The sequence below is a fragment of the Telmatherina bonti genome (genome assembly GCF_933228915.1).
Source record: "Telmatherina bonti genome assembly, chromosome: 20".
Classification (NCBI taxonomy): Eukaryota; Metazoa; Chordata; class Actinopteri; order Atheriniformes; family Telmatherinidae; genus Telmatherina; species Telmatherina bonti.
In genome coordinates this window covers 1,883,700-1,894,763 of record NC_136618.1, presented here as the reverse complement: position 1 = coordinate 1,894,763, position 11,064 = coordinate 1,883,700, and the positions used below count along the sequence as shown (strand labels likewise).

The 11,064-nt window shown below is 48.2% G+C and overlaps 1 protein-coding gene across 1 annotated transcript in view; it reads left to right on the top strand.

Annotated features, from left to right (window-relative positions):
• Positions 1 to 246: 246 nt before the first annotated feature.
• The window catches only part of LOC306770674 (copine-3-like), a gene marked incomplete at both ends in the record, with an annotated part of 202,231 nt that continues 191,413 nt past the window's right edge, over positions 247 to 11,064 (top strand). The window contains 5 exons of the mRNA XM_079259571.1: positions 247 to 453; positions 518 to 592; positions 660 to 731; positions 806 to 883; positions 2,549 to 2,638. Of these exons, the coding sequence (XP_079115697.1) occupies positions 247 to 453; positions 518 to 592; positions 660 to 731; positions 806 to 883; positions 2,549 to 2,638 (522 nt within the window). The remainder of the gene's footprint in view (positions 454 to 517; positions 593 to 659; positions 732 to 805; positions 884 to 2,548; positions 2,639 to 11,064) is intronic.

Genomic DNA, 11,064 nt, shown 5'->3' with positions numbered 1-11,064 from the left:
CCGGTTCTGGTTCTGGTCCTGGTTCCGGTCCTGGTCCTGGTCCTGGTTCCGGTCCTGGTCCTGGTCCAGGTCCTGGTCCTGGTCCTGGTCCAGGTCCCGGTCCTGGTTCCGGTCCTGGTCCCGGTCCTGGTTCCGGTCCTGGTTCCAGTCCTGGTCCTGGTTCCGGTCCTGGTCCTGGTCCCGGTCCTGCTGCTGTTGGCCATCCAGGCCTGGTGGAGGTGGTAACTGTGTTCCAGATTTGGTACGATGTGGTTCACATCGGTTCTTCCTCAGCTGGGACGCACCGAGATGATCCTGAACTGTCTGAGTCCCAGGTTCTCCAGGACGTTCTTGGTGGACTACCACTTCGAGATGGTTCAGAGACTGAAGTTCTGCATCTACGACATCGACAACGACACCTCTGACCTGAGCAACCATGATTTCCTTGGCGAGCTGGAGTGCACGCTGGGTCAGGTGAGTTTCCGTGGCGATGGACCCTGAATCCAGCCCAGAGCCTGACCCCTGTGTCTGTGTCCAGATTGTGTCCAGCAGGCAGATGACCAGACAGCTGCTGCTGAAGGACAAGAGGCTGGCAGGCCAGGGGACCATCACGGTGAGTCCAGAACCAGGGGCGGCGCTGGAGGATCCAGCTGGTCTGAATGTCTCTGTCTCTGGAGCAGATCTATGCAGAGGAAGTAACGGACACCAGGGTGGTGGAGATGGAAGTATCCGCTCGCTGCCTGGACAGAAAGGTTCGGACTTCTGTCGTTTGTCTTGATGTTGAGAAGCTTTCATCTTTCTGAGTGATGGTCTGGTTCTGGTTCAGTTCCTGTGGTGGTCCGATCCGTTTCTGGAATTCTACAAGAAGACGGAGACGGCCTGGCAGCTGGCTCACAGGACCGAGGTAAAACCCTTCTGATCCCGTATGCGTCTAAACTGGTCCAACCGGTTCACTTGTGGACTTATGTCTCCGTCCTCAAACCTCCATGTGTCCTTCACGTTGCCATGGTGATGAAGATATTTCTATCAACTAGAGGGCAGTGCTGAGTTCAAGGTCCACTTCGTTTTTCCTTTTTTTAAAATTATTTTTCTCATCCACCATCGCAGCAGAATGATGGTCTGGATTACTTTACTTTATATAAATATATGAGGCTCAGTAGTGTGTGTGGCCTCCGCGTGCCTGTATGACCTCCCTACAACGCCTGGGCATGCTCCTGATGAGGCGGTGGATGTTCTCCTGAGGGATCTCCTCCCAGACCTGGACTAAAGCATCCGCCAACTCCTGGACAGTCTGTGGTGCAACTTGGCGTTGGTGGATGGAGCGAGACATGATGTCCCAGATGTGCTCAGCTGGATTCAGGTCTGGGGAACGGGCGGGCCGGTCCATAACATCAATGCCTTGGTGTTGCAGGAACTGCTGACACACTCCAGCCACATGAGGTCTAGCATTGTCTTGCATTAGGAGGAACCCAGGGCCAACCGCACCAGCATATGGTCCCACAAGGGGTCTGAGGATCTCATCTCGGTACCTAATGGCAGTCAGGCTACCTCTGGCGAGCACATGGAGGGCTGTGCGGCCCTCCAAAGAAATGCCCCCCCACACCATTACTGACCCACTGCCAAACCGGTCCTGCTGGAGGATGTTGCAGGCAGCAGAACGTTCTCCACGGCGTCTCCAGACTCTGTCACGTCTGGCACATGTGCTCAGTGTGAACCTGCTTCCATCTGTGAAGAGCTCAGGGCGCCAGTGGAGAATTTACCAATCTTGGTGTTCTCTGGCAAACGCCAAACGTCCCGCAGGGTGTTGGGCTGTAAACACAACCCCCACCTGTGGACGTCGGGCCCTCATACCACCCTCATGGAGTCTGTTTCTGACTGTTGGAGCAGACACATGCACATCTGTGTCCTGCTGGAGCTCATTCTGCAGGGCTCTGGCAGTGCTCCTCCTGTTCCTCCTTGCACAAAGAAGGAGGTAGCGGTCCTGCTGCTGGGTTGTTGTCCTCCCACGGCCTCCTCCACGTCTCCTGATGTACTGGCCTGTCTCCTGGTAGCGCCTCCATGCTCTGGACACTACGCTGACAGACACAGCAAACCTTCTTGCCACAGCTGGCATTGATGTGCCATCCTGGATGAGCTGCACTACCTGAGCCACTTGTGTGGGTTGTAGACTCCGTCTCATGCTACCACTAGAGGGAAAGCACCGCCAGCATTCACAAGTGACACATCAATGCGAACTGTGGAGGTCATACAGGCACGCGGAGGCCACACACCTTGTTTAAAGGACATTACATCAAAGCTGGATCAGCCTGTAGTGTGTTTTTCCACTTTCATTTGGAGTAGAACTCCAAATCCAGACCTCCATGTGTTGATATGTTTGATTTTCATTCAAAGTTTTTGTGTGATTTTGTTGTCAGAACATTCAGCTGTAGAAAGAACAAAGTATTTAATAAAAATATTTCATTAATTCAGATCTACAACGTGTTACTTTAGTGTTCACTTTATTTTTCTGAGCATATATATGACGTTTACACACATTCTGACTCTCTTTCATTCAAACCTGCTGATCCAGGTGGTCTACAGCAACTGCAACCCGACATGGAGACCCTTCCGGATCTCTCTGAGGCGTCTCTGTGAAGGACATGTGGAAAGTCCCATGAAGGTGATCGTTTATTCTGTTTCCTGAGATGCAGCTTGTTAAAGAACTCGTTCTGCTCTCAGAATAATCAATCATTCCTGTCTGACAAAACGCTTCCAAATAAAACCTGGAAAACTTTCCCAACGTGAATGAATGAAGGACTTTACTCATGTTCACTTTACCAGGTCTAAACTTTACCTGGTCCAGACGTCACCTGGTCCAGACTTTACCAAGTCTAAACTTTACCTGGTCCAGACTTTACCAGGTCTAAACTTTACCTGGTCCAGACGTCACCTGGTCCAGACTTTACCAAGTCTAAACTTTACCTGGTCCAGACTTTACCAGGTCTAAACTTTACCTGGTCCAGACGTCACCTGGTCTAAACTTTACCTGGTCCAGACGTCACCTGGTCCAGACTTTACCAGGTCTAAACTTTACCTGGTCCAGACGTCACCTGGTCTAAACTTTACCTGGTCCAGACTTTACCAGGTCTAAACTTTACCTGGTCCAGACGTCACCTGGTCTAAACTTTACCTGGTCCAGACGTCACCTGGTCCAGACTTTACCAAGTCTAAACTTTACCTGGTCCAGACTTTACCAGGTCTAAACTTTACCTGGTCCAGACGTCACCTGGTCCAGACTTTACCAAGTCTAAACTTTACCTGGTCCAGACTTTACCAGGTCTAAACTTTACCTGGTCCAGACGTCACCTGGTCCAGACTTTACCAGGTCTAAACTTTACCTGGTCCAGACTTTACCAGGTCCAGACGTCACCTGGTCCAGACTTTACCAGGTCTAAACTTTACCTGGTCCAGACTTTACCAGGTCTAAACTTTACCAGGTCCAGACGTCACCTGGTCCAGACTTTACCAAGTCTAAACTTTACCTGGTCCAGACTTTACCAGGTCTAAACTTTACCTGGTCCAGACGTCACCTGGTCCAGACTTTACCAGGTCTAAACTTTACCTGGTCCAGACTTTACCAGGTCTAAACTTTACCTGGTCCAGACGTCACCTGGTCCAGACTTTACCAAGTCTAAACTTTACCTGGTCCAGACTTTACCAGGTCTAAACTTTACCTGGTCCAGACGTCACCTGGTCCAGACTTTACCAGGTCTAAACTTTACCTGGTCCAGACTTTACCAGGTCTAAACTTTACCAGGTCCAGACGTCACCTGGTCCAGACTTTACCAGGTCTAAACTTTACCTGGTCCAGACTTTACCAGGTCTAAACTTTACCAGGTCCAGACGTCACCTGGTCCAGACTTTACCAGGTCTAAACTTTACCTGGTCCAGACTTTACCAGGTCTAAACTTTACCTGGTCTAAACTTTACCTGGTCCAGACGTCACCTGGTCCAGACTTTACCAGGTCTAAACTTTACCTGGTCCAGACTTTACCAGGTCTAAACTTTACCTGGTCCAGAAGTCACCTGGTCCAGACTTTACCAGGTCTAAACTTTACCTGGTCCAGACTTTACCAGGTCTAAACTTTACCTGGTCCAGACTTTACCAGGTCCAGACGACACCTGGTCCAGACTTTACCAGGTCTAAACTTTACCTGGTCCAAACTTTACCAGGTCTAAACTTTACCTGGTCCAGACTTTACCAGGTCTAAACGTTACCTGGTCTAAACTTTACCTGGTCCAGACGTCACCTGGTCCAGACTTTACCAGGTCTAAACTTTACCTGGTCCAGACTTTACCAGGTCTAAACTTTACCTGGTCCAGACTTTACCAGGTCTAAACTTTACCTGGTCCAGAAGTTACCTGGTCCAGACGTTACCTGGTCTAGACGTTACCTGGTCTAAACTTTACCTGGTCCAGACTTTACCAGGTCTAAACTTTACCTGGTCCAGACTTTACCAGGTCTAAACTTTACCTGGTCCAGACGTCACCTGGTCCAGACTTTACCAGGTCTAAACTTTACCTGGTCCAGACTTTACCAGGTCTAAACTTTACCTGGTCCAGACGTCACCTGGTCCAGACTTTACCAGGTCTAAACTTTACCTGGTCCAGACTTTACCAGGTCTAAACTTTACCTGGTCCAGACGTCACCAGGTCTAAACTTTACCTGGTCCAGACGTCACCTGGTCCAGACTTTACCAGGTCTAAACTTTACCAGGTCCAGACGTCACCTGGTCCAGACTTTACCAGGTCTAAACTTTACCTGGTCCAGACTTTACCAGGTCTAAACTTTACCTGGTCTAAACTTTACCTGGTCCAGACGTCACCTGGTCCAGACTTTACCAGGTCTAAACTTTACCTGGTCCAGACTTTACCAGGTCTAAACTTTACCTGGTCCAGAAGTCACCTGGTCCAGACTTTACCAGGTCTAAACTTTACCTGGTCCAGACTTTACCAGGTCTAAACTTTACCTGGTCCAGACTTTACCAGGTCCAGACGACACCTGGTCCAGACTTTACCAGGTCTAAACTTTACCTGGTCCAGACGTCACCAGGTCTAAACTTTACCTGGTCCAGACGTCACCTGGTCCAGACTTTACCAGGTCTAAACTTTACCAGGTCCAGACGTCACCTGGTCCAGACTTTACCAGGTCTAAACTTTACCTGGTCCAGACTTTACCAGGTCTAAACTTTACCTGGTCTAAACTTTACCTGGTCCAGACGTCACCTGGTCCAGACTTTACCAGGTCTAAACTTTACCTGGTCCAGACTTTACCAGGTCTAAACTTTACCTGGTCCAGAAGTCACCTGGTCCAGACTTTACCAGGTCTAAACTTTACCTGGTCCAGACTTTACCAGGTCTAAACTTTACCTGGTCCAGACTTTACCAGGTCCAGACGACACCTGGTCCAGACTTTACCAGGTCTAAACTTTACCTGGTCCAGACTTTACCAGGTCTAAACTTTACCTGGTCCAGACTTTACCAGGTCTAAACGTTACCTGGTCTAAACTTTACCTGGTCCAGACGTCACCTGGTCCAGACTTTACCAGGTTCTAAACTTTACCTGGTCCAGACTTTACCAGGTCTAAACTTTACCTGGTCCAGACTTTACCAGGTCTAAACTTTACCTGGTCCAGAAGTTACCTGGTCCAGACGTTACCTGGTCTAGACGTTACCTGGTCTAAACTTTACCTGGTCCAGACTTTACCAGGTCTAAACTTTACCTGGTCCAGACTTTACCAGGTCTAAACTTTACCTGGTCCAGACGTCACCTGGTCCAGACTTTACCAGGTCTAAACTTTACCAGGTCCAGACTTTACCAGGTCTAAACTTTACCTGGTCCAGACGTCACCTGGTCCAGACTTTACCAAGTCTAAACTTTACCTGGTCCAGACTTTACCTGGTCCAGACGTCACCTGGTCCAGACTTTACCAGGTCTAAACTTTACCTGGTCCAGACTTTACCAGGTCTAAACTTTACCTGGTCCAGACTTTACCAGGTCCAGACGACACCTGGTCCAGACTTTACCAGGTCTAAACTTTACCTGGTCCAGACTTTACCAGGTCTAAACTTTACCTGGTCCAGACTTTACCAGGTCTAAACTTTACCTGGTCTAAACTTTACCTGGTCCAGACGTCACCTGGTCCAGACTTTACCAGGTCTAAACTTTACCTGGTCCAGACTTTACCAGGTCTAAACTTTACCTGGTCCAGACTTTACCAGGTCTAAACTTTACCTGGTCCAGAAGTTACCTGGTCCAGACGTTACCTGGTCTAGACGTTACCTGGTCTAAACTTTACCTGGTCCAGACTTTACCAGGTCTAAACTTTACCTGGTCCAGACTTTACCAGGTCTAAACTTTACCTGGTCCAGACGTCACCTGGTCCAGACTTTACCAGGTCTAAACTTTACCTGGTCCAGACTTTACCAGGTCTAAACTTTACCTGGTCCAGACGTCACCTGGTCCAGACTTTACCAGGTCTAAACTTTACCTGGTCCAGACTTTACCAGGTCTAAACTTTACCTGGTCCAGACTTTACCAGGTCTAAACTTTACCTGGTCCAGAAGTTACCTGGTCCAGACGTTACCTGGTCTAGACGTTACCTGGTCTAAACTTTACCAGGTCCAGACGTCACCTGGTCCAGACTTTACCAGGTCTAAACTTTACCTGGTCCAGACTTTACCAGGTCTAAACTTTACCTGGTCCAGACGTCACCTGGTCCAGACTTTACCAAGTCTAAACTTTACCTGGTCCAGACTTTACCAAGTCTAAACTTTACCTGGTCCAGACTTTACCAGGTCTAAACTTTACCTGGTCCAGACGTTACCTGGTCTAAACTTTACCTGGTCCAGACGTCACCTGGTCCAGACTTTACCAGGTCTAAACGTTACCAGGTCCAGACTTTACCAGGTCTAAACTTTACCAGGTCCAGACGTCACCTGGTCCAGACTTTACCAGGTCTAAACTTTACCTGGTCCAGACTTTACCAGGTCTAAACTTTACCTGGTCCAGACGTCACCTGGTCCAGACTTTACCAGGTCTAAACTTTACCTGGTCCAGACTTTACCAGGTCTAAACTTTACCTGGTCCAGACGTCACCTGGTCCAGACTTTACCAGGTCTAAACTTTACCAGGTCCAGACTTTACCAGGTCTAAACTTTACCTGGTCCAGACGTCACCTGGTCCAGACTTTACCAGGTCTAAACTTTACCTGGTCCAGACGTCACCTGGTCCAGACTTTACCAGGTCTAAACGTTACCTGGTCCAGACTTTACCAGGTCTAAACTTTACCAGGTCCAGACGTCACCAGGTCCAGACTTTACCAGGTCTAAACTTTACCTGGTCCAGACGTTACCAGGTCTAAACTTTACCTGGTCCAGACATTACCAGGTCTAAACTTTACCTGGTCCAGACTTTACCAGGTCTAAACTTTACCTGGTCCAGACTTTACCAGGTCTAAACTTTACCTGGTCCAGACGTCACCTGGTCCAGACTTTACCAGGTCTAAACTTTACCTGGTCCAGACTTTACCAGGTCTAAACTTTACCTGGTCCAGACTTTACCAGGTCCAGACTTTACCAGGTCTAAACTTTACCTGGTCCAGACTTTACCAGGTCTAAACTTTACCTGGTCCAGACTTTACCAGGTCTAAACTTTACCTGGTCCAGACTTTACAAGGTCCAGACGTCACCTGGTCTAAACTTTACCTGGTCCAGACTTTACCAGGTCTAAACTTTACCTGGTCCAGACTTTACCAGGTCTAAACTTTACCTGGTCCAGACGTCACCTGGTCCAGACTTTACCAGGTCTAAACTTTACCTGGTCCAGACTTTACCAGGTCTAAACTTTACCTGGTCCAGACTTTACCAGGTCTAAACTTTACCTGGTCCAGACTTTACCAGGTCTAAACTTTACCTGGTCCAGAAGTTACCTGGTCCAGACGTTACCTGGTCTAGACGTTACCTGGTCTAAACGTTACCTGGTCCAGACTTTACCAGGTCTAAACTTTACCTGGTCCAGACTTTACCAGGTCTAAACTTTACCTTGTCCAGACGTCACCTGGTCCAGACTTTACCAGGTCTAAACTTTACCTGGTCCAGACTTTACCAGGTCTAAACTTTACCTGGTCCAGACGTCACCTGGTCCAGACTTTACCAAGTCTAAACTTTACCTGGTCCAGACTTTACCAGGTCTAAACTTTACCTGGTCCAGACTTTACCAGGTCTAAACTTTACCTGGTCCAGACTTCACCTGGTCCAGACTTTACCAGGTCTAAACTTTACCTGGTCCAGACTTTACCAGGTCTAAACTTTACCAGGTCCAGACTTTACCAGGTCCAGACGTCACCTGGTCCAGACTTTACCAGGTCTAAACTTTACCTGGTCCAGACTTCACCTGGTCCAGACTTTACCAGGTCCAGACGTCACCTGGTCCAGACGTTACCAGGTCTAAACTTTACCTGGTCCAGACTTTACCAGGTCTAAACTGTACCTGGTCCAGACTTTACCAGGTTTAAACTTTACCTGGTCCAGACGTCACCTGGTCCAGACTTTACCAGGTCTAAACTTTACCAGGTCCAGACGTTACCAGGTCTAAACTTTACCTGGTCCAGACTTTACCAGGTCTAAACTTTACCTGGTCCAGACTTTACCAGGTCTAAACTTTACCTGGTCCAGACGTCACCTGGTCCAGACTTTACCAAGTCTAAACTTTACCTGGTCCAGACTTCACCAGGTCTAAACTTTACCTGGTCCAGACTTTACCAGGTCTAAACTTTACCTGGTCCAGACTTTACCAGGTCTAAACTTTACCTGGTCCAGACTTTACGAGGTCTAAACTTTACCTGGTCCAGACGTCACCTGGTCCAGACTTTACCAAGTCTAAACTTTACCTGGTCCAGACTTCACCAGGTCTAAACTTTACCTGGTCCAGACTTTACCAGGTCTAAACTTTACCAGGTCCAGACGTCACCTGGTCCAGACTTTACCTGATCTAAACTTTACCTGGTCCAGACTTTACCAGGTCTAAACTTTACCTGGTCCAGACTTTACCAGGTCCAGACGTCACCTGGTCCAGACTTTACCAGGTCTAAACTTTACCTGGTCCAGACTTTACCAGGTCTAAACTTTACCACGTCCAGACTTTACCAGGTCTAAACTTTACCTGGTACAGACTTTACCAGGTCCAGACGTCACCTGGTCCAGACTTTACCAGGTCTAAACTTTACCTGGTCCAGACTTTACCAGGTCTAAACTTTACCAGGTCCAGACGTCACCTGGTCCAGACTTTACCAGGTCTAAACTTTACCTGGTCCAGACGTCACCTGGTCCAGACTTTACCAGGTCTAAACTTTACCTGGTCCAGACTTTACCAGGTCTAAACTTTACCTGGTCCAGACGTCACCTTGTCCAGACTTTACCAGGTCTAAACTTTACCTGGTCCAGACTTTACCAGGTCTAAACTTTACCTGGTCCAAACGTCACCTGGTCTAAACTTTACCTGGTCCAGACTTTACCAGGTCCAGACTTTACCAGGTCTAAACTTTACCTGGTCCAGACTTTACCAGGTCTAAACTTTACCTGGTCCAGACTTTACCAGGTCTAAACTTTACCTGGTCCAGACGTCACCTGGTCCAGACTTTACCAGGTCTAAACTTTACCTGGTCCAGACTTTACCAGGTCTAAACATTACCTGGTCCAGACGTCACCTGGTCCAGACTTTACCAGGTCTAAACTTTACCTGGTCCAGACTTTACCAGGTCTAAACTTTACCTGGTCCAGACTTTACCAGGTCCAGACGTCACCTGGTCCAGACTTTACCAGGTCTAAACTTTACCACGTCCAGACTTTACCAGGTCTAAACTTTACCTGGTCCAGACTTTACAAGGTCCAGACTTTACCAGGTCTAAACTTTACCTGGTCCAGACTTTACCAGGTCTAAACTTTACCTGGTCCAGACTTTACCAGGTCTAAACTTTACCTGGTCCAGACTTTACCAGGTCTAAACTTTACCTGGTCCAGACTTTACCAGGTCCAGACTTTACCAGGTCTAAACTTTACCTGGTCCAGACTTTACCAGGTCTAAACTTTACCTGGTCCAGACTTTACCAGGTCTAAACTTTACCTGGTCCAGACTTTACAAGGTCCAGACGTCACCTGGTCTAAACTTTACCTGGTCCAGACTTTACCAGGTCTAAACTTTACCTGGTCCAGACTTTACCAGGTCTAAACTTTACCTGGTCCAGACTTTACCAGGTCTAAACTTTACCTGGTCCAGACGTCACCTGGTCCAGACTTTACCAGGTCTAAACTTTACCTGGTCCAGACTTTACCAGGTCTAAACTTTACCTGGTCCAGACTTTACCAGGTCTAAACTTTACCTGGTCCAGAAGTTACCTGGTCCAGACGTTACCTGGTCTAGACGTTACCTGGTCTAAACGTTACCTGGTCCAGACTTTACCAGGTCTAAACTTTACCTGGTCCAGACTTTACCAGGTCTAAACTTTACCTTGTCCAGACGTCACCTGGTCCAGACTTTACCAGGTCTAAACTTTACCTGGTCCAGACTTTACCAGGTCTAAACTTTACCTGGTCCAGACGTCACCTGGTCCAGACTTTACCAAGTCTAAACTTTACCTGGTCCAGACTTTACCAGGTCTAAACTTTACCTGGTCCAGACTTTACCAGGTCTAAACTTTACCTGGTCCAGACTTCACCTGGTCCAGACTTTACCAGGTCTAAACTTTACCTGGTCCAGACTTTACCAGGTCTAAACTTTACCTGGTCCAGACTTTACCAGGTCCAGACGTCACCTGGTCCAGACTTTACCAGGTCTAAACTTTACCTGGTCCAGACTTCACCTGGTCCAGACTTTACCAGGTCCAGACGTCACCTGGTCCAGACGTTACCAGGTCTAAACTTTACCTGGTCCAGACTTTACCAGGTCTAAACTTTACCTGGTCCAGACTTTACCAGGTTTAAACTTTACCTGGTCCAGACGTCACCTGGTCCAGACTTTACCAGGTCTAAACTTTACCAGGTCCAGAC